At 39.8% G+C, this 25,068-nt stretch overlaps 1 protein-coding gene across 1 annotated transcript in view; it reads right to left on the bottom strand.

The window, feature by feature from the left end:
• Positions 1-7,905: 7,905 nt before the first annotated feature.
• The window catches only part of angpt1 (angiopoietin 1), a 49,466-nt gene continuing 32,303 nt past the window's right edge, over positions 7,906-25,068 (bottom strand). Inside the window, exons 7-9 of the mRNA XM_046417462.1 lie at positions 23,441-23,607; positions 13,346-13,476; positions 7,906-9,872 (exon numbers count right to left, since the gene is read on the bottom strand). Of these exons, the coding sequence (XP_046273418.1) occupies positions 9,709-9,872; positions 13,346-13,476; positions 23,441-23,607 (462 nt within the window). The 3' untranslated portion in view covers positions 7,906-9,708. The remainder of the gene's footprint in view (positions 9,873-13,345; positions 13,477-23,440; positions 23,608-25,068) is intronic.

Genomic DNA, 25,068 nt, shown 5'->3' with positions numbered 1-25,068 from the left:
CCTCACGCCTGCAGCTACAGTTCTAAAATGGGGAGAGCAAACCCTAACATGACGGTGGAAAGTATTCGAGTCATCCCAGGCTACCGAGCTGATCGTCTTTCCCTGACACAAGTCACCCCTGCAGACTCATGTTTCATCACAGATTGTGGAGCTTGTGGCTTGAGGTAAACGGGGCAGTAGACCAGATGGTGCTAAATTTGATCATCAAGTGCACAGACAAAAAAGGCTTTCAAAGACATAACACTTCATTAGTACATACAATATCCCTTATTAAACAGTCATTTTTAAAAAATATTGTGGAAAAAAGCAAATGCGTTCATGTTAAAATTACACACTGAATGCTAAGGGGCTAATTAGCATTCAAGGGATATTTTTGGTGATCTTGTACTCTGCAATATAATGAACTGATCTTGTGTTCACATGCTCTGCTTAGTCAGTCTTGAAAAAGAAATAGCACATCACTGCAGAAGTGGAAATATTCAAGTAAATACTTGTGTAAAGTACCTCATTGCTAGACTTAAGTACCACATTGGAACTTCACATTGCATTCACTTGTCATTCCTTCTGTCAGGTTTGACAGTAATACTAAAGTTTTCACAGAAAGTAGGGAGGAAAAGGTGTTCATGTGCCCTCAGCTTTTAGTGAGAGGCAGGACGAGATGCACAGAACGCAACAAAGAGAGAGGTATTATTTACTGACATTTAGAATAGCACACTTTGAAATCTTATCTCCAAATCTTTTCCAGTAGCTTTTGAATACCGAAATAATTAGTCAATATTTAAAATATATTTAACTATATTTAAAGGTAACTGCTGCTGTCACTTCTAAATTATGTTAAACAGAAGCACTTAAAAACAAATTACCACCAGTCTGACGCTGAAGCAAAACTTGGCACAGCTCGAAGGGGATACAGCCAACACTTAGCCAGGCGGTATCACACATACGAGGAGACACTTAATCTGAGGTGTGAAAAGAAACTGGGAGCTTCTGACCAGGAAAGAATGTGATACCTGGAGGAGATGAGGATCTCCTGCTTGTGCACGAAGGGTTTAGACTTGCAGTGCAGCTGTTAGCGAGATTGCAATTCACCCACTCGTTTACTAGAGCAGATCAGCGTGCATCTTTATTTTAGCACTCATAACGTCAAGACTTTATGCTTGGCAAACCTGAGATTTGACAGAAGTATTGTAAAGATACATGGTTTAATGTGTGTTGGGTTTTCATATTAGTGTTTGCAGAGGGGGGTTGTTATACATAGAACCTGGCACACACAGACATGAAGTTGCAGCTGTTGCCAGTCTGTCATTCAGAGTGGAAGTGACTCATCGAGCATCAGCACAGGACGTGTTCTCAAACATAGCAGGATAACGTGTTCACTTTCACATGCCAGCCTCCTAGGAGGGTTAGTGCTCCACCATGAGGAGAAATAAGCTCATTACGCTTTCAGCTTTGGGATGAAAATACAATATAACATGATACATGAGTGCAACAGATTTTTGAAACTGGTCATGTGTCTGTTAGTGAAATCAAAGTATTTAACGCAAAAGACACTCTAATATAAGACAGTAAACATTACCTAATGTATTGTATGTATTGTAATGTAATATTTTTAAAACATGCATCAGCTTAATTTTGTTATATTCGGTTACAATGCACATTTTTTGTTTTTCTGTTCTTTACCAAAAATGGAAGAAAACAAAAAGTCTCTTCAATTGTACATGAATTACAGATGATCCGAACTGATGGTCTGATGATCATGTGTTTTCCTAAATGCAGACATATGCACCTTAGTTATACAGCATGTATGTTGATACATGTGTATGTGTGTGAGCTGAACCGGAATCAGATCAAATAAATCTGAACTGAACTGAACTGAACACAACTGAGCTGAACAGAAGAGAACTGAGCTGAATTACCTTCAGGGTTGCTAATATATTTACCATCTCCTCTTCACACTACAGCACAGCTTTCACACAATAACGTCACAGCTGGAGATTTTTTATTTATCTGAAAACAACATTAATATGACTTGATTTCTCCTTCAGTCATACACATTGTTAGAGGTACAGTTTGATAGACTGATCCAATAAAAGGTACAGACTGTTTTATACAGTTTAAGATAAGCGTGAGGGTGGCAGTCCACCAGCAGAGGTCGCTATGATTTCATTGCAACGCTCCACAATGACACAATTAGAGCTCCTCTGCTCGCTGTTCAATGTTTTCACTCAATAACTCCAGTGAAAGCCTTTTGACTAATGAATCAGCAACACCCTCTACATTTAATAAAACTGTATACCACATTTTATTACACTGTATCAAAGAAATTAATTTTATTCTTCTGTGTCAGTCAATCAGATTGAAATGTAAAGTGAAAAAAGGGGAATTATTGAGCTCTTCACAGAATGAAAAACAGCACAAAATCACCACACAATACCAAACACCACAATCAAAACTAAACAAATAAAACTGGATGTTAATGGTGATAATTATGTGCACGCTGTTAACCATCTGGACCAACGTTTTCAGATGATTTTCATTCTGCCTCTAAAAAGACTCACATGCTGCAGGTGGGAAACCAGTGCATTTCCTAAATTAAAGGCTATTCCGTTGATTTGGGCCAAATAGGCCAGGTGGTCGACCCCACTTAAGGCAGTTGAGGTCCAAATGTGGAAAGAATGCACCTGTGTTTGGTGCTTATCAACATCTGTTGCTGCTGCTTTGTTTGCCTTTCTCTGCTTGTTCTGAGATTGTTTTATTTGGCAGTCCTTGTTATTGTGCATTAATTGTGCAGGAATGCATGTGCGAGGATCCCTCTTTGACCTTTGTATGTGATTCTGGCTTGTGTTGATGCTTGGGGTGATCTTGAACATAATTGGAATCCTGTTGATCAGATCAACATCCTAGCAAAAAAAACAAAAAAAACGACTATCATCGTTACTGCAGCGGTAGCTTAAATTCTGTTTATTTGCAGGATCAGTTAAAATAACTCAGTGAAACAGCTGTAAACGGGATTCACTTCTTAAAAGCAGAGTTTGATGGATTTCATGTCTCTTTATTTCCAGACAAATCAACAAAAGCATCTGTAACTGTCAAACATATGGCTGCTGACAAATCATCTGAATTGACTGCACTAAACTACACTTTTGATCCATTGGCAGCCTTTTCCGTAACGCTGATCTCTACAAAGAAACCAGCCGCACAAATCTGTCCTGGCCCAGGAAAAGTAAACCACGATGTAATCCACTAATACTTCCTTCCGAAGCGACTGTATGTTATTGTTTGGCTGTGCCACTTGGCCTTGTTGAATAAAGATGGGAAAGACAGTAAATTAAAGCTAGCGCAGCGCAGGGGTCAACGAGGGCCCAACCAGGAGGCTGGGAGGAAGCCTTGTCCCCTGCAGAGGGACCGACAGGATGACAGAGAGCGCTGCTGGGGCCGGACGAACTCATTAGAGGCTGAGGGAGAACCAGAGGTCCCTGGTTTGGATTTATGTGACAGGTTTCATGACAGTGTTTTTACACGATGAAGAGGATGGAGGCCGAGGAGGGAAGAATATGATTAAAGATGAAACAGGAGCTCTTTGAAGTGGCAAGTGTTTACAGTCGCAGAGGATTAAAACTGCACTGTTTTATGTTACAGGTGTCACTGATGACTGCTAATGGCTTCAGATAAGAGTAGCAAACTACAGCATATTAGCAGCTCTGTGAGGCAGGGCAGTGCTTTGAGCTAAATGCTAACATCAGCACACTATCAGGCTCATTATGACAACGCTAACAAGCTGATGTTTAGACAGCGTAATGTTTATCATGCTTGCCGTTTCAGTTTTGTGCATTAGCATGCTAATATTTGCTAATTAGCAATTTATTCGCAGGTTTGGCTCATTGGCGGTATGGGCTACATATGCTACATCATGACAAATGTTTATGACGTATGTTGTACCTCTGAGTGAACATACAAGTGTTAAGATAAGATGATAAGATAAAATGAACTTTATTGATCCCACAGTGGAGAAATTCACTTGTTGTGGTAGCTCACAAGAACAGAAAAGAGTGCGAAAAGTGTGCAAAAACAGTTATAAATATATACAAAATATATAGGTAATAAATGAAATTAACAAATTAACAATTTACAATACAGTAAACACAGTATAATATACAGCTATATACAAATCCTCATAAGGGAGGAAAAGAGGACTAGACCATTGAACTCTAAATTGTTGTAACTCTAAATTAATTTTACAGTGCCGTCTTAGTCACATACTGCGAAATATAAAGTGAAAAGAACTTTAGGGGCTCAAAGCACCTTTCTGTTCCCAAATAAGGTGGATCTTCTGTTGGGCTCTGTTGCCTCTGTTTATACATGAATGTGCTTTGTTCATGCAGTAGAGTAGTTTCTTCACATAAATGTGGAATTTTGTTGTGGCAAGCAAAGAAGAGAGATATTGAGATCGTTTTTCAGTTTCAGCAGGGAAAATCAAACACTTAGTGGAACACAAACATAACAGGAAACAGAAGGGATATTCAAATTCCACTTTAGAAAATTTACATTCTGACAATGAATATGTTGGTAAAACATGTGAACTATTTATTTTGAGACGTGGTCTCGTTACCGGAGATCTTATAAAAACATGTTGCTTTTGGCTTGTATCTCATCGGTCAGCAATCACACTTCATTACTCCTGACCGCTGCAGCCTCTGGAGTAATAATTGGCCACACACTTCTCACTTGTTAAATCAACTTTTATAATGTCACGGACACTGAGCTCTGAAATCAGAAGCCCAAAATAGGACTAAAGCATTCATTTTTCCACCGTTTCTTTATCCAACTTACTACTTTCTAACCTCAATACCAGTTTCCCATATTTTTTTGCTAATCTTCCAACATGTCACAGGAATAGATAAATGAAATAACACTTAATTTCATGCTTTAATCAAACATACAAATGCTTTCCAGGATGTCTTAACATGATGTAAAGTCTATGAGATGCACAGTGGGATTTACAGCCTTTATTAACATTTGAAAGAAATCTAGAATTTGCAGCTAGAATCTTTCAAGCTCTTTTTTAAGAAACCTTACGATATTATCAGTCTGAATGGCTCCTGCTGGGCCCGCAGCCCTTCTTTGCTTCACACTCTCTGTGTACACCAAATGTCATTCGCACTCCCACAGATCATCAATCATATCAAGCTCCCTTTCAGTTTTTTCGGACAAGGGAGTCCCTCGCCTCAACTCACGTATACGTTCTTATGCTGCTCCATTTGTTTTCCTAAACCACAGCACTTTCTGCTCAAAACCAGCCTCACACAATCCCAAATTACTTTCTAATTACCAACGTCATAATCTTTACGCTTTTCTCCCTACAACTGGAAAGATCTTACTTGTTGTAAAAGCAAGGAAACCAGCTTGAAGCAGTTGGTCTTTGAAAGTCTTAAGAAATCAGAGATCGGATAACTTGTTGCCGTCCATGGAAATCGATATTTGGAACTGGATAGTGTCTCAGTTTGATCCAAAGCTCCGCACACTTGAAGGAAAACAGTCATTCTTTCAGTGCTCACCCTAACACCAAATCTACACTTTAATTTCTCCAGAGACCACACAGATGGGTTGGGGTTATAATGAAAGAAAAAGAATGACTTGGAGTTGCAGGAACTGATGTCAGCATTCACTGTAATGATTTCAAGTTGACTTACATCTGTCGAATTTATGAGTTTGTTCCCCAGGGCCACTTTAGCACCATACTCTCTGTCGTAGCAGATTTTAAAAAAAATAAAATAACAAAAAAGTTTGCTTTATTGATGTTCAGTTCTGTGCCAGACACTTGATTTCATTTAGTTCATCATTTACTTACAAGACATGGTGATTGCCCCACGACATGAAAATATTTAAGACCCAGTCATTAATTTGATACAGGCGAAGTGATGTCACTGTCACAGTAAGTGAAAAATATGGGGCTTTCCTCTTCCCTCACACGTAGAATGTAGAAGCTGTGGGACAAGCTAAAAGAAATAAAGGCTGACAGCACACCTTTGAAGGCTTAACTCAGGAAACTCTGAAGACACAACAAATTCAACCAAATCAGGCTAAACAAAAACCAAAAAAAAAAAAAAAAAAAGCTGGATTCACAAAGCAGAGTGTAATGCTGTATTCACACAATGTTAACGGATTAAGAGGCCATTTAAGCATAGAAAACGTGGTAGACAGTCGTGGTGCTACCACCAACATAACATGGGGCTAATAACAACATTAAAGCAGCTGGTTTGGATTTTCAAACTCAGTAGCAGAGGACTGCCAAATGTAAAGGCATATCCAATCTTATCTTTAAAGTATCATATATTCATATATATTCATAAAAATGGATACAGCTACAACAATCACAGCACCCCTGGAAAATGACCAACATAAAACAAAAAAGTTGAGACTTAAAGGTGTATTATGTGTTTTTTATTTTACTTTCAGTTTGCTTTCATATTTTAATCTCTTATATCGACACGAAGGCAACCCAGTGATAAAGGATTACACAGAGGTGGATGAAGTATTTGCCTTCGAATTGTAGTGGAAATATAAAGTAGCAGAAAATGGAAATACTCAAGTGAGGTACGTCAAAGTTGTGCTTAAGTACAGTACTTCAGTAATTGTACTTTGTCTTGCTGCTTTTGTCCAATTAGTGTCTCTTCCTGCCTTCCTAAACCCTGCATGGATGCCCTGTGGTTTGCACTGATGGCCACTGTAGATCCTTTTTAATGGGTCATCACTACTACTACTAATTTAATAATGGGCTGCACTGGAGCAAATCTCTTTGTACTGAATTAATAAATAGTGAAATTGGGAGCACATCCAGATGTTCTATTTTCACTTTCACTTCCTTTCTTTATGTATCCTCAGTGTTTTTATTCATTTCCTATGAGCAGGTGGTGTCTTTAGGGGATTCAGTGGCCCTGAATGCTCATACTGCAGGTTCCGTGCTTTGTGATATCTGATTTGGTTGGGGTCCAACACTGTCTGTATGCATGCAGCTCAGACCCAGACCTCCCTCAGGGAGTCCCATCGCCTCGCCAGTCCTCAGCGTCTTCTCAGTTAACGGGAACGGATCCATTTTCAGCAGAGCAGCCTGGCTGTGGATGTGAGGAGTCGGTGGCGTGTGTGTGTGTGTGTGTGTGTGTGCGTATGTGGAGACAACAAGTGAAACACCACTTTGCTTGACATCCAGAATGTCCATGAGAGACAAACCCGCCCCCCCCCACCCCCATTTAAAAGTGGTCCCAGCACCTCCTGTCCTCACACCAACAAAGGACAACGCTTAAGACCCACATAGGTGTTTGCCAGCTTGTGTGGACTCTCTTCACACTCCACTGGTTCAGATTCTCTATAGATCGCATTCCAGCGAGGGTGTCGGGTCATTGCAGGCGCTGAAGGACACGCAGTGGTTTGCAGGCTGCAGTAATTTGCTTAACCTCTGATTAGGCCCAGGAATGTCAACTATGAAGAGACACTTCAGGTCCCGACAGCATCGTTTGACACTTTGGCAATCTGTCATTGCCACCAGCAAGCGAGAGAGCGAGTCTCCACTCAAGACAATAGCCACCGCACTGCCTGGGCAGAGAGGGAGCTTTAATGTTTACACCATCTAGGTTAGTCCTGAAAAAGGCGGAAAAAAACATGTCTGCCTATCTACAGGATTTATCTCAAATCTTTCTGTGCAATAAGCTTTGCATGACATACGCTATAGAATTTGTATAGGCAGATTTAAACTGATGTTGAAGATGCTATCGTGAAAAGAAGCTTTTTCAAGTTAAAGCACATCTGCTCGAATAAAAACAAAATGAGAGCCCAGCTTTGGAACCCTGACTCTAAACCAACGTCTATCATCACATCAGTTTGGCACAAAAAGTGCACCCTAACCGCAGATTGAAAACATTAGTGCATCACATGCTCTTTTATTTAATCTAGCAACACAACACTGACCACATGTTACAAAAAGATGTTTAAATAAATCTGCAAATCCGGAATTTAATGAGGTAAAAGCAGAGTTATCAAAGGCACATTTCTTCAGGGTTATTATCTTAACTTCCATGTTTTATGCTCAACTTCAAAACCTCATTGTACTTCTGGCAGAGAAAAAAAAAACAGGAAAAAAAAAGAAAAGGTTCTCCTCAGGAAAGCTGCTCTACATATGCACACATTAAATTATACAATTTTAGTATGATAATAAACATGTCAATTGTAGTTTTACAAGTTCCAGATACACTTTATCTTCTCACCACATGTACCTTTGGTAAATACCCGACAGTAGATTCTGTTGCTGTAAGCTGGAAGTTATGAAAAACGTGTTCACAAGGATCACTTGGTGGAATCATTAATTTCATGCTTCATATCCTACTCCAGCTCCTCTTTTTTTTTTTTTTTTTTTAGCGCAGCATTGATGAGAAACAGAAACAGGGCAGATTCTGAGGCTGCGTCATGTTGTTGTCTGTGAAAAATATTTTGGATGTAACTCGTCTTAACGATCTGCTCTTTGTCTAAAGGAGAGAGGCTAGAATATGCTAAACCTGACAGGACTGATCTTCAAGTGGTTTTATGAGTGAGTTTTGTACACGTATGTGAATATGGAAGGATCATGACGTGGTACTTTATCAGGAATAAACTGTGTGTACTCTGTGTATTTTTGAAACAACTCATTACTTGTTGTATATGCGAATGTGCACGTTCTTCCCGCAGGCACACGCAGATGTAAATGTTAGAAATGACTAATTACACGCCTCTGAACTGAAATACTTGTGTTTTTATATTGAGTGGAGTTGATCACTCACAAACTGAACCTTGGCAGCTATTGGTTATTTCTCAGCCAATAACAAAGGGAAATGGATCTCAGTCCAGAATCTAATCCAATAATAACCTCACATCTTGAACTCTAAAAATAATCACACTCTGTCAAGACTGCTGGTGTGTAAATGCCAGCAAATACTGAAATGAACCTCATAACTACTACCAAACAATTTACGGTCACCTTAAATCTGAGAGTATGTTTTATACATAATGCAGATAAATTCAGTATACGCTGTACAGTACAAAAGACAATTTCATCTCACTTTGGATATTGTATACAGTTGGGATAACAAAAATAATACTAAAAACACAATATTTAATACACTTGTAATATTTATGGGCTGCGTTCTGTGAGCAACATTGTAATAAAAAAGCTGCATCTATCATTCATCTCCCCAGAGCGGTCCAAGTTTGTTCTGTCCTGCAGTTTAAGAGTCAGTGCTGCTCTGTGAAAGCTCCTTTCCACTCAGAAGAGTTCAAGATCTCCATATTTTTACAACACAGGTCCTCGGGAAAATTGTGGTTTGACGTCTTGCTTGAATTCACAAACAAGCTGAAAATTCTAGGCGTGGGATAACTCGCCTGAACGTATCGAGTCCTTAAATAAGTGGAGTTTGCGAATCTGCTGGGGTACAGGAAATAGTTCAGGTGAATCGTGTCTTTCCTCCCCGTTGGCTGCTTTTTCAGTTCATTTGGTTGGGAGGTTATGAGGCAACAGCAGCACGCTCTGGTTCTTACTCTGGGAAAGAACCAGGCTGAATAAAAGATTCAACCGATGACTCCCATGGCCTGCAAAATGAGATGAAACGAGAGGATAAAATAGGAAGCGTCCCTCTAATGTACTACAAAGCCGTTTGGAAGTTAGAAGTTCGCAAGTTCAAAGGACTAGGAGAAGTCCAGGGGGCGGATCAACATGGCGGTGGCTCGTAGCGAGTAGCTGGGGCCCTTGAAGTAGTGCCACTTGATACCGTTCAACTTCCCTATATGTTGCCCTTGAGTGAAGTACATGCCGTTGAGGTTGGACGGGCCACAGGCATCAAACCACCAACCTGCAGTGAGAAGAAGGACAAGGAAACATTCATTTGTAGATTAGATACACAGTAATATCATGTAGTGTTCCTGTTTGGTCATGGTATTGATACTGTCACCTCAGCCATAAGTTCTGTCCTTGGTAAAGGTTGAAATTTTCCCATGGCCTCTCCCACAGGGCCATGGCAACGGTTCAGACGCCATTGGACTGCTATCTGCTCAACGTGTTACTGTCACTGGGTTCACTGGCGTGCCAGTACCTGTTGCTGAACGCTTTCGCTACCTCTGTCTATTTAAAGCCATGTGCACGAGAACGGTATGGGAAACTTTCATTCTACCCCCAAGGTGACACGTCATAATTTCCCTCAAGAACATCCTGCATATGGACAGGAGGCTTTTTTTCTCATTATGGACCAAAACTGTGGAACAACCTGCTTGAACTTATCTACCAAGCAACTTGGGCAAAAGCTCACTTTAAATCTTGCTTTTAAGCAGTCTGTGTCCCTACTTTTATAGAGACTTAGTTAAAGTCCATTTCTATTTAATCTTATTTTAGATTTGAGTCATATTATCCTACCATGTTTTTGATATATATAATTGAATGTAAAGCACTCCGAGCCACACTGCATTCGTGTATTAAATGCTGTCGTGTTTACTGTTATTAGTAGAAGTATGTATTTTAGACAACAGAGATTTACCGAACCTAACATCTCTTCCGTCCTAATAAACTGTCAGATCTTATTTCTGAACTGGTAAACGCGTCCTGAATGGTCCTGTCAGATATAGAACATATGCGAGGAATGGCATGTGTCAGTCACACAGTCACAAATGGCAGAGCTTCTCCTCTCTCCTGTCAGTCCTGAATACCAGTGTGGCCTGCAAGTATGACATTTCACAAGACCTGTCAGTAATCAGGCGCAATGTTCTGCCCTTGCTGCTGGCATGCGTCACACATATGAATTTCACATTGATTGCTGCTTCATCAGAAGACAAGTAGACAGCACAGCATGGAAACTGGTGGACACCTCCTTACATTTCCGCAGCTGCACATAATTTCAGGATGCTGGCGCTGGTGGGAATCGAATAGAAAATTGCACTTGCTCCGCTCTAATTTTTATTTCTGTTTTTCACATGAAATTCAATAACTAATGGCAATAGCATATCACAAAGTGTGTGTTGTGCAACCTCTTGTCTTATTTTATCGAGACACAGTGTGTTCCCTCTTAAACCACAAAGCAGAACACAGTGAATGTTTCCTGCTCGCCATCTCTCACTTGCTGATAAACCACAGACCACAACTGTTGTCACACACATTCAACGTGCAAAGCGGCAATCCTTTGGGATTTACGATCAGTATACTCCTACTGACCTGTAAAAACAGTGGGGATGTCTTCTTTTAAAAAAAATGATAAAATAAAAAGATCTCACCTAGTGTACTTTGTTCTCATGAGAGCGGGATCCCCTACCTCCTACTGTCAGTGACTTATCCCTACTGGATGTTCAGGTTCTGGATAAATATATACATTACAGTTTGTGTGTGTCCACTTTATATCCTCCTCCGTGCTCTTGACACGGCATGCTGCACTTATTCTCATAAATGTAGCAGAGAAGTATTTTCCTTTTGTATATTCCAGACACTTACATCATTTGATGTCAGCCCTGCTCTTGTAAATGCAGGGAATAAATCAAATGATATACTGTATACACTACAGCAAGCGCAGAGCTGGTTCCGGACCAGCCTCAACTCAGGCTACATGTTGTCATGCCTCTCCTTTGTGGCTGGCCATAGCCAGGCTATGAATCAAGAAGAATGGGGGTGTTGATCAGTGATCAGATGCCAGTTCACTTTAACCCACTGCATTCATGATGACCTAAGAGGTAATGTTGATCTTAAATCTGCACTTAGAAATGCTTGATTAGTACCAGGTCAGGACTCCACTGGAACAGAGCTGCCATGAGGTGACAGTGAGGGTCACTGGGCTCCACTTACACAGCAGGAGAAGCAGAGTCATTTTAAATCTCTCTGACACTTGGTGCCGCGCCCAGGGATTTTTACAATGTGCTCGTTTCCAACCGCAGTGCAACTGGGAAAGGATGCATAGCCCCTAATAGGTGCCGATAGATGTATAAGTGGCCATCTTAGTGTATTGCATGTCTTGCAAGAACAGGTTGTGATCATAATGACTTGAACTAATGACTGGGTTGGTCAGAAAGCCAATCAGAGAAAATAGCTTTTGGAATGGTTACATCACAATGTTGTTTTCTCATGAAAACAGTTGAGTACTGTCTCGCTGCTAAAGGGTCATTCCAATTTATTACATCTCGGGCTTTTTTTTTGTGGTCTTACCCATGATTTCTATTAGTGATAATAGCATTATACTGCCCAAGTTAATTACTAAGATCTGAGAGCAAGAAGACATTGCTGAGAAGTCTAATGGGGCAAAGAAATATAAACTTCAGCTGACCTAAACTTTAATACAAAGACAAATAGTTAAACTATTACTTTCTGTTCTAATCAACATTTTTTATATTAACTGTGGAATGACTGTATGTAACGTTAAAGCTGTCAAACCCTCTGAGAATGAGCTGGGCACAGCTCAGAGAGAAGGACCCAAAGGCATGACTCTGGATCAGGCCTTGAGAAGCACTCAAAGTCTTTAACGGAGCAGCAAAAGGTCAGAACAGGCAGAATCCAAAGGGGCAGGCAAAGACCCAAAACCACGGTCAAACACTAGAGAGAATACTGGAGCATATGATGCTACAGTTAATGAACTCATATATAGAGGCACTAGAGAACAAGACACAGGTGAGACTAACCAGGGCGGGTCAAACAATCACAATGGTGGGAAACAGACAAAGGCAGGAAGTGTAAAGCAAAAAGCAAGCTATCTTTGATAAATTGATTATACTCAACCTAACCAGCATCTAACAGCAGACAGACAAAGTTAGCAAGCATTCAGCATTTAAACAGTCAGATATTTTCCTTAGAAACTTGCTAAAAACAGAGTTAAAAGAGTGAATAGCGGACAGGTGGCCAGATACGCTGCTCCAGCTGAGGGCTAATGTTACTTAATGCTGTGTCTGCTGGATGTGTAAATAAGGAACTGTTTACTATCATGTTTGCTCAACAATGTGATAATACGTCAGTGTTTTGTGTTTACGGCTCATTTTGCCGTAGTGAACACACACAGTTCACCCGTGCAATGACGGATTACCAGCAACATTTTAGATTTGCTTCCAAATATGTGGTTTAGATAATCTGGCTAAATTGCTGGCTTGTTTACAAGTGGTATGGCTGTCTGACCACTCATGTTTTTTACTGTGCTGAACTACAAATTGGTGATGTTCTGCGATTGCAGCAAAAACTTACACACTGTTATTATAACCCATAAAAAACATATGATGCCATACTAATAAATCTAATAATGGGTCTGCTTTTATGCCATGGAAGTGTGATTTTTCTTGCTGTAACCCACTGTTTGGCTGCACTTACCACCGGTGAGCATGAGGGCACACTTGCACATGCAGTTGTCATTGTCCATGTCTTTGGTGCTGAAGTCTGCTCCGTGGATTACTAAACTGCTCTGTCTGCCCGCAGTCCCACTGTGGCTTTTCAGGAACAGTCTGAAACATATCAAGGAGGAGGAGGAAGAGGGAGTCAGGACATGGAGACACATCAGGAGGAGGAAGGGGGGGGGGGCGTGTATAAGCAATAAAGACAGCAAGAAGACATAACATGCTGCAAGAAACGTCTCCAGAGAGATATTTATTTTTTGTTGTGATTGAGTGCATGTAGAACACCTGGAACAACATTAAAAGGGCAGAAGGAAAGAAAGAGAGAACATATGAACATATGAAAGAAATACAGATGGAAAGGGACAGAGAGAGAGAGAGAGAGACAGGGAGAGGAAAGGACCTGTAGTGTAAGGAATGTCTGGGAATCACATTTCCATCTGCAGGGGCACACTGCGTTGATTTACACCACCACAACTGACTAAAACTGTAACAAACAGTTACCTGTAACAGATATACACACTGAAAGAGCAATAAGCAATTTGTTAAACCTGTCGTCCATCCAGTGCTGGACAGGTAGGACAATATTTTTCCTTGTCTGGTCTTCTTGTCTTCTCTGTTTCAGCACATAACTCTTTCTGTCTCTTTTCATAATGTTAAATTTCTTTCACGAAACCACACACACTATTGCATTTTTGCTGACTGTCCATTATCATTTTATGCTCAGTTTAAAAGGTTTTATACTTGAAAAGCATGACAGAAGAAGATTCAGTAACTGGGGAGTGCAGAAAACACAATATTTTAGTCATCTTAGGGGCTGCTCAGCCCAAGCTGAACATGTTGAATGTATAAAAACTGCCACTGGTTGGCGATCCAGGTTTTTGGAATGCATTTCTTGTCATGAAACCACACACACTATGAGACAGTATTTACTAAATAATGATCAGGAACTCACTAACTCTAATTCGCTGTTACCCAGTTACTCCTGAATATCAGTCTACTGACTGGCTGATCCACTTGGCTGTAGATGCTGTCCGTCTTAAAAAACAATCCCCAAATCAATTCTGAATGAGTTTCTAAATGGCACAAAACCATAAACTAACTAATCACAAGCTTCACAAGTACTTTTCTAGTGATTACCAAATTAAATCCCTCGAGTTTATTAAACTAACATGTAGCAACTTTGTTGAAGTTTTTTAGTTAACAGAAATAAAACTAAAGTGATATCTCTCTCGTGTGCTGTCTGTTCAGTAATGGTGCTGGATATGTTAGTTCCTCTTCAGCATGTCTATGGAAACGATAAGCCTTCACTCCCAAGCTGCTTTCCTTCAAAAACTCAAACTTGGAAGCAGACTTCTTCAGGGTGTGTCCCACTGTGAACTCACTCATGGAGTGAATGGGAATTGCTGCATGTGGGTCTGACGGTTCGTTCATCCCTTTGACAGCTCTACCATAACCATCAGAGCATGCCTTCCCCCAATCAAACACTTTTTTCTCTTGATGTCTTTCTTTCTCTCACGCTCTCTCACAGCTTTACTTTCTCCCAACAGAAGAGATTCCCAATGAGGTCTCTGTTATTAAGCATGGTTCACTCTCACTGAAAGCAATTTCCTGAGTTCTTTTCTGGACAACAGGGGACCATGGGTGTGTAGTGAACCTTGCGCACAGTTCGGCTTTTCCGATGAGAAAGTGACAAAAACAAAAATAGTATTTTAAGCTTTCAGGAGATGTTGAACACTCTGTTTACACCTCCAGCCTTAGTGAAGCTTGTAGCTCTGAGGCATCAGGTTGATTATCTCAAAGAAAGAGACGGGTAAACTCCACAGGAAAAGAAAGTCATTTAACGTGAAAGGACTTCTGTATTTGGACAGCTGTGTAAATGGCTGCAGTGTGAGTGCAGGTCGCGCGGGGGAATTTACAAAGCCACTAAACCAATCTGTGTAATCCTACAATGTAAGGGTGAGTCATATGTCCAGTCAGTGGCACCGGACGACCACTGGACGTGGCAGGTTTGGATAAGAGCTGGTGAGTATATCACAAGCGATTTCATGTATAAGCATGCAGGTTTCTGTGAACAGTACATCATCGGTGACATGCTGCAGTATTTGCCTTTAGTCTGCAAGGCAACAGATGTCTTTGGAGATATTTTCCAGTCATGAGTAAACTCTTATCCCAAAGCACTGCTTAACTTGAGGGTAGCATGACTTCTTTCAGCTAATTCCTGATTCTGAGGAATACAACACACTGTGTCAAGGATGGGGTCTGCTACCGCTCTGATAAAGAACAGACTTCGCTGCACGTCTCCCCTCCACATCTCAACGCTCTCTCCGTTGCGTTGACGAATCGCCAAGGCACGTCATCGGGAGGGATTTTCAACATGACACTCTGACAGGCTGCTTTAAATAGTCTGCGGCTGTGTTTACTGGGTTTGCTGCATATTTACCGGACCAGCAATCCCCAGCTCAACTGACATCTGCAGTTTTTCCTGTCAGGATCCATTATGCACTCAGATGATAAGTGGGGTAATCCAAAGATGGGCCAAGTAATGAACTCAAGAGGAAGAGATGCTTTTCCTGAGGCCTGTTTCTAAGAATAAGAGAGAAAAAGACAGCAAGAGGCGTCTAGTAATTCATGTTAATAAAATGTAGCAGGGGGCAGACATCTGCTCAGCCAGATCGAGGACTTAACAGGCAAAGTATGCAAATCTGATTGTTCCTGTTAAAGTAACTTAGTAATGTGAGTTAGGTCAGCATGTCCTGCCATCCAATTCTTCTCATATCCACTGGGGAGTCTGCCCTTTTAGTGATCTTCAAAGTAGGAACAGCACATGTCATCAGTAAAGATTCATTTCATCCATCCATCCACTTCAATAAACATATTTTCCCATTTGCTCCTGGTTGTATCTGGTCACGCAGGCAGTTTTTGGGTTTATTTCCAAAGCTTTTGAGACATCTGAGAAGAGACTTCTGCTGATCATAAATGCCACACAAGTCATCTTAAACTTGTAAGTTTACTGGAGTCAGAAAAGAAAGACAACTAAGACAGCCTGTCCCCCCCTGCTCTGTATAGTGTGAACACAACACTCTGTGTGTGGCCTGAAGCTCAGAAAATGTTTCCACAAATACATCAGAAAATGATTTTATGCTCTTTTGAAAAAAAATGGAAAAATATGCACAATGACAGCAGCAACAGATTATATTTCCTTAAACAAAGAATTAGCATCCAAATTGAAATTTCAGCTTAAGTTTGACAGACTCAGATACAAAAACTCATGTACACAAGAGAGAGACTTTTGTGTGTGTGGATGGATGCAGATTCAGATTCAGTCATATTGAGTCTATGCTCTAATGGCTTATTAGGGCTGTGTGCATGGGAAATGAGTTGCAGCAGCAACAGGTGAGAAATCAGATGACTGTGAGAAGTTTGTCTGAGAGCAATTCCAAAAACCTGGGAAACCAGGATGGACATTTTATCACAATGTACTGCATATTAAAAACATTGGTAAGAAAACTGTTCTAAGAATGGAGAGAAGGCTTCACACTTTCTATTTAAAAACTGCTTTCCATTATTTTTCTTGAATGTTGCAAAAATAAACATTTGTGGTGAAATATTTAAAGCGATAAGAGTGTTGTTAGACATGCCACATCACACTTAGCATCTTGAAGGTGTCATCCAGACAAAGCATCTTAAAAACCCAAACAAACATGAATGAGCCTTCATATTTGTAGAAACAGACTTAATTTAAAGCAGAGAAGTGATCACAGAGGTCTCCTCCCAAATATGTGTCCCCGTGTGGAGAAGATGTGTTCGATTACAGCTGAGCGGGCTGGGATTGGCGTGGGGCCTCAGATTTGCTAACATGTTGCCTGTTTGCACTCCTACTTTTATCTGACACTTCCCATTTCACAACACACTATGCTACTCTGAGGAGAGAATATTGCTGTCATACAGTAACTTTATGAAAGAATTTCTCCAGAGAGGTTAGGGAAAGGCCATAAAACACTGTGTCTAATGGAATCACTTTTACCCTGTACAAAGCTCAAGTGATTCTTTGAGGAACATAGCGGAAATAAAACACTGAAATGGTGTGAATGATGACTACAATGTGCATAACATATTTCTTGAGGTTAAAATGAAAGCGCTTGCAGCACCTTAAAAAAAAAAGGGGCCACTTTTCAATCACACATCCAAACTTGTTTTGCCTGCTTATTTAATTTCATCTCCATACATGAAGGCGACAACCCAGTCAGCTGAGGGTTTAGCGCGTGCTGTTACACACCTGGCAGTTATTAGCCTCCTGAACTGCAGCCTGATTGGCCTATTGCAGAGGTTAATCACCCTGACCAGTGGTTTGCTTCCTACTGCAAGGCCACAGAGGTGTCTGGCTGGCTGAGACCTGCTTAGCTGCTCTTTTGCCACTAGGTGTCATGTAGCTCCATTGAGACACATACAGACTGATGCAAATATTATTTTGTATAGGTGCATACAAGTTAGCTATAGTGCACACAGATTGATAATACACTTGTTAATTCCCCAGTTTTCCATGGTTAAGATACTGGCTAAGGTATCTGAATAAAGTTCCAAATACATGGGACAACACAGTCAACTTCTTTATGTCTCATCTGCATTAAAATGAAATAATTCTACAAGTCCTAATGATGAGAGTGCATTGAGGTCAGTGTTTTCACTTTCTTTTGGAAAAAAAAAAAGTTACTTTTTATTTGTTTTCTGAAGCAATTAACTATTTTGCAAGACTTCACCAGTGGATGGACTTTGTTTAGTAACCATATAGAAGGATCTGTTGATATGTGAATTTAGTAGCTGATATGACTGCATCAGTTGAGTCAACAGGTCCATCCCCATGACAACTGAGCAACCTACTCTTGACAAAGGTGGACCTTGAGTAGGGATTGTTGTGTGTGGGACCCATCTCTTTCTTCATTGTTTTGTTTGGTGATACAGAGCTGCAAAAATCAAATTTATTTTGTGTGAATTATAAAAGGCCAAAAAACTATGATTGCAGATGAACTTTAAATAAACAACAGATTGCTCATTTTAACAAGTTTAGCTGCTGATTTTTTTTTTTCACCCTCTCCCACACAAGTGTTGTAGCCTGTCGTTTTGATGCTTCATCTCTGTATCACTGGAAACCACGGAACATGATGCTTTCAAGTAGACATAACTTGAGATATCCAAGATTATCTCAGTGTGAGTCTTGGAAAATAGAGGGGTCACCATGTTTTGGAACCCAAATCTCTGCCAATTTTTTTATCCCTAAATCCTCACATGAAAAACATCTAAATGAGATCTATCTGATTCCACGGGGAAATGGAGCCATTACCATATGGAGAAATCACGGGATTTAGGAACTTGGCTGTTCGAACAACGAAAGATATTGAATAAAGATGTAATGGCTCGTTCAAAAATAAACATACAAATCTTTTATTCCAGCATGGAGGCTTTTGAAGAACATTCGAAACATTTTTCCTGGTAAACCTCAGCTTGTGTCTGTGCATATATTTAACTGCTGTGAATCTACGAATGTCAGACAATTTTGGAAATGATAGTTCTCTCTGGTGCCCAGAGGACTACGTCTTCACATACACATTGACGTTTAAGGTGTATTAAACATACTCAGACATTAAATGACTTACATTGCTTTGAAGCAGATGCATGAAATTCTTAATGTCAAAAAATAAAGTAAAATAATTGATGATGATCTTCATCATTGTAAGGCTTTTGGTATCTCTTTAACAAGAAGTTGCTGCTTGGCTCAAAACTATAATGTTTTTGAATACATTTTGTGCAATCCAGCCTCTTTGCCTTCATGAAATAATCTGGCTCGCAATATTCAGATTTTGTACTTACTGGGTCTCTTTGTCTCTTTTTGTTTTTCTTTCTCATGAGACATAGAAACCCTTTGGGATTTTATTATCCCCCTACACCAACAACGCTAATGTTTAATTTCAGGCCAAACTCGAGTCTTGCATTATTTAGGAGAACCATTATAATGAATACCACTTTAGTTTTACTACCTCTGCATGACCAAGTCTACTATTAAAACATGATTACACACTTACTCTACATCTCTTGAGGGGGCCTCTACAGTCCAGCTACAGAAAGTAACTCACTGGAGGCCTTGCCAACATTCACTAAGTTTGCATGCACTCACTATGAGTATCATGATCATTTCGAACTTTTTGTGCTCTTATAAGAATGACTGACTTTTTCATCAATGATCGTCAAATACATCTTTATGCAGACAATACTGTTTTATACTCGATAATTCTGTTCCATTGGCCATGTAGAAATTACACCTCTTACTTAATGAAAAAGCTGAATTACATTCTATCTTATTAGACCATTTTTAATATTGTTGCTGGAAATAATAACATTATACACCAGTACAGAAAATAAGACAAGTTCAGGTGGTCTATCCTGGTTGAGGTACAAAAAAATCCTTGGTATTTATTTATCTACAAAATCTATTTTTCGTTGTATGATGGAAAAACTTACGAAACCAACTATGAACTGAAACACTGTAACTTCATGACCATTCTCAAGAATCACTGTTTATGTACATGAACCTGTTTATCTAAGCTGACATTGTGTATCATTCATTTCAGTTTGTGGCTCTGTCTTGTTACATAATTTAGTTTTAAGTAACATGCAATTTTCTGCATTCTGTGCCATCTGTTTCACTCTGACTCAACACTATGTTCAATTCATCCATATTTTACTCTAATAAGCCTCTTAGAGTTTTCATGTTTCTTTGCTATTTTGTGTCATACAGATTGACTTTCCCCTCAGTTCATATTAATATGTACCCCAAGGCCCATTTTTGCAGCAAAGAATATTTTGATAAATGAGGGTGATTAACTTGATGCCTTCATCTGATAGCTATCGTTACAACAATATTTGTAGGTCATGAAATTATATTTGATTTTATTATTTTTCTTTCTGCAAACCATGTTGTATCACAGCAACAAAATTATGATGATAGGACACTTTTTTCGATTGTTTATAAAGACAGTAACCTCTGTAATTATGGTGACCCCACTCACAATGAAGAAAAAAAATCTAAAAGACCTCATTTCACAATATTATGGGGTTGTGGTTCAGTGGGAGCTTTGTTGCTCTGGTCAAACCAAGGTTGGCCCCTTAAAGAACTGCCCATAAGATTTGTTCGTTCAGCACTGAAACAACACTGCTGATGTCAACTTACACTATGCAGATGTAGTCAGTGATTTAATTGCTTCTTGTATTTGGCTACTATTGCATTCATGTAGCCGTCTTGAGCTGCCTCTGCTCTAACGCTTTACTTCTAGTATGTTTTTTAAGTATTTCTTTTTCCTCTTTTCTGTTCTGCAAAACCAATTCCTGCTAGATGTTGAGCAGTTACGGTATATTTTTCTGTTCTCTAAACTGCACTGAAAAATAAAGGTTCTAGTTGTAAAGCCAGATGCGCATAAATAGGTTTGTGGCAAATACGGAAATTTGGTTTTAGTTTGGTTTAGTTTAGTTTTTTAAATCACATTTTTTGGCAAAAATCAGTTATGACTTAAATGATTTAAATCATCTCATTATTACTATTGTACTGATTTAATAGTTGTGTTATGCTGAACAAAGCCAGCACAAATTAGATCACTAAAACAATAAAGACTAGATGATTAAGAGAATAAATGATGAATGACAGGGTCAACCTTTAAGAGCCGTGGTAATATTTGTAACATTTATTTCATGTACATCATTTCCTTTGTAAAGGATTATGACCTTACATTGCGCAAAGGAATAATTGCACACCTCCCTCACTCTCTGAAATGTAAGTAATTTTGGTTTCACAGCATATATTTATGTACAGTACGAAACCAAGATAAACATTTCCCTGCTGGTAATGCTCAATATCGCTTATTATAAATGCTAAGTTTTGTTGAATATACAGTCCAATTATTCTACCTGGTGTCCAAGAGGTGCCTTTCTGTTCATGGCCTTATTTATGTCTGTTTGTTCTTACAGCACATATATGAGACACAGAGGGAGAGAGAGAGAGAGACAGAGGCAGACTGACTGTGCCATATGAGGTCTTTATGAAAGTCTGTCTGACTCACGCTAACGCTGGCTGTATTCCAGTAAACCACCACGGCTGACAGAAAATAACCCAAAACCAACTAAAAGACAGGCCATGTCACTCACACTTATCTTTTACGTTTCAGAGCAATAAATGCAGTTCTGAGAAGCTGTTGCTGATTGGCTGACATTTAAAAGCAGGGAGGTACCAAAGCAGAAAAATAGAGAACGTGGCAGTAGTGTTGGTTTGTTTGGGATCAGGCCATCTGGTTTGTTTTGGCCCGTGTTTCAGAGAAGCAATGTGTAATTATCATACCGCAACTATTTTTCAAGAACAAATCTATTTTTAGAGGTCAGCGTGTTGATTGGACTTCCAAACAGTACGAGCTTGCATCCAAAACAGGCGTGAAGGATGGGATCTCCTTTGCCTGCCTTAGTGGGGGAAAAAAATCAATTATTGTCTTGCTAATTCAAAATAACCGAAGGTCAATTTTGCAGGATATTTAAAATATGTGTGAAACAGGAGAGAATGATATAAAAGCAAATATAAAAAGTTTTGAGAAAGCAATTTACAAAAGGACCGTACATTTTCATAAATTCTTTTCTCTTAGATTCAGTAAAATATGTTTAGAGGTTCACAGTGCTTGTGAATTCAAACCAGGACCGTCAATAAAGACTAAAAGTAAGTTGACGTTCTTTTGCTTGATTGAAATCCGTTTCTTTAGTCCTCAGAGAAAACCCACTGCAGGTACAAGCTCCACAAAGCAGAAACCTTGTAAGGTGAAACCCTGTCATCGCAAGACATTTCTGAAGATTAGATATGGCAACAAGCCTAACGGCCCCCCGCTGTAGGGAAACACTTGAAACTTGTAATCTTTTATGGAGTCTGGATGCTAGAAATGGAAGGATTGAGGTAAAGGCTTTTAAGCCACAGAACCCCGTTCTTTATTTCGTCATTCAAAGCTGAGCACAAGACATTTCGCAATTGAAGGGATCTCTTATCAGAGAGAACCAGCCATCCAGTGAAAATTGCAGAATTGGAGATGTCAGACCTTCTCTTCTGAAGCCAGCATTTGCTTGGAAGTCATTGGAATTTGCAGTAGTTTTCCACATCTGAGAGGGCCAAGCATCTGACATGGTTTGAGGCCTGTTATCATTAACCCCCTCAAAAGAAAACAGAAACCTTCGCCCCCGCAACACACAAGGACAAAGCGTCAATCAAAGGGAAGTATGTAATGAGGAGACGATGACAAGCGATACATTTGGTTTGGAAAGAATTTGAAAGAGAAGAACTTTGCAATAAATTTGCATAACAGGATCGACACGACTGAAGCGTCTGGGGAGCTCAGTTACTGGACATGCTTATAATCTTGACACTTTTGAACATTTTGTCTTTGCCTGAAGCATTATTTCCTTATACAATTTCTCTCCAACTTCCTTTCCGCCATTAATGATACACGTTAAAGACACAGTTTCATAAACTTGTGGGACAATTTCTGAAAAAATCATGGTGCTCAACAGAAATGGATGGACCAAATGTTATGTCAGATTTCAATGGAATTTGAGATATTTCAGTCTGGACCATACTGGTTCACAGACTGGCTAGCATTGCCATTGATATAACAATACTAGTGTAGCTAGAAATAATGGCTAACATTGAGATGGGGTCTGCTCTGACTTTTCTACCTTCTAAAAGGAAGTTTTTCCTCGCCACTGTCGCCAAGTGCTTGCTCATGGAGCTTTTGTTGGGTCTCTCTAAAAATCAAATTAAAGATTTGGGTCTAGACTTGCTCTAATTGGAAAGAGTCATGAGACGACTGTTGTTGTGATTTGACGCTATATAAACAACTTGAATTGAATTAACATGTGATGCAAATATGACTGCAGTTCCAAATGCCACGGAAGACTGCAAAAACAGATGCAGTCTATGAAAAGCTGTCTGTGTGGTCTTTGGCCTGACAAAACCATTATCCAACTCTTTGTCTACTAGTAGTAGGATCAGCATTACCTGTAGTTTTGCTTCTCACTGCCGATTTGGAAACGGTCATAAAGCGAAAAGGCCTGGTGTCCATCCCAGTCTGTCAGTTCTACACGGAGGGTGTACTGTCTCTGGCTGGTCAACTGGTAAACATACTCGTTCCCCAACCAGTGCTCTGCAGACAAGCTCCCAAATCCCTGAAATGGAGAAAAAGAAACACAATAACTGGTGTGGAAATAACACACACACAAAAAATTATTCATTGCAATCTTTTTTCCTAGAATGATAAAATCCCAACACTAGAGGATTGTGGAATGGATGGGAAGGAATTTTTCTAATTTATTTATTGATTTAGTTTGTCGATCAGATATTAGTTCAGAACAAACAGTTTGTCATAATAAATAACGTGGCTGTTTATCAACCATGAGAAGCAGTAGATTTTTTTCTATTATTATTCATAGCATCCCAGCATTCTTTCTAATTTCTCCAGACGTCAGTGAAAAAACAGACACTGCTCACGTTGTATATTAGCATATTTTATGCTTGCTTTTGGCTTGATCTTTCACAGGGATAGACTTAGTGATCTATAAAAGTGCTTGAATTGGTACCAGCTGAAACAGACACACACCTTTTTCCATTTCTGTCTTCCACTCAAGTCACACATGATTACTTAAAGACTTCTTTCCCAAAATACATGCTGCATGCACAGACACTCTTTCAAACAACTGCTAAAGTTCATATTTGATCAGAGTGACTCCCAGTCACAGACAAAGTGTTTCTGACAGTAGCAAGAGCGTTGGATTGCAGAGGGGAATATCACAAAGCAAGATGACATACAGCTCTGACAGGATTGTCGGGACCTCTCCATTTAGGATTGGGAAAGGGAGGGGGAGGAGTGGACTAGGGATTCAAAGTCAGGGAGAAGTCTGTGTTTGTGCTGAGCGTGTGTGGTGATGAGAAATGGGAAGGAGGGAAAGTAAATATGGGGCATTCCTCGGGCCTTAGGCATGTCCTGCCGAGTGGGTGGAAGAGAAAGTGACTGGGGCCCATTACTGCTTTCTCTTTTCTCTCTCTCTCTCTTTCTCTACATTTGATCTCACTCTTGATGAGATGCTCCCTTCTGACTGGCTTTCAGCTTGATCCAACGACTCCTGCTGTGACCACAGTTTATCTCAAGAACCCTGGCTGGAGAAAAGGCTTGGAGTCAAGCTATGTTGACAGCTTTCCCTTGTATATTTCCGGTGCTTTGTGATTCTTCACACGCAAACCTGATCTGCATCATTCAGCACAGACAAGATGAGGAGAGGGTTAGTCATTTTGTTGGACTGAACGCTTGGTTCTGTTACACTTGCTAAAATCACTTTTTTCTGGGGAAAAATAATTGTAAACTTTGAGCACAATAGGTCCCAGGAGCTGTTGTCCATAGTGGTTCCCCTCATTTTGCATCTGACATACCCTTACAGCTATCAGACCAAGTGTTGGGTACCCTTCAACTACCCTTCATCAGCATATTGATTAATTCTATAGTAGTGAATACAGTAACAATAGCTTAATACAAGCTAAGCATTAACACACCTGTGAGTGGCAACTGGACATTTAAAACATATATAGATTAAGTTAGGTAAATGTTTCAACTGTTAATTCATAATATTTAGCTA

Source organism: Scatophagus argus, chromosome 17, assembly GCF_020382885.2.
Source record: "Scatophagus argus isolate fScaArg1 chromosome 17, fScaArg1.pri, whole genome shotgun sequence".
Classification (NCBI taxonomy): domain Eukaryota; kingdom Metazoa; phylum Chordata; class Actinopteri; family Scatophagidae; genus Scatophagus; species Scatophagus argus.
The sequence above is the reverse complement of the archived record's forward strand: the minus strand, read 5'-3'. Positions and strand labels throughout refer to the sequence as shown.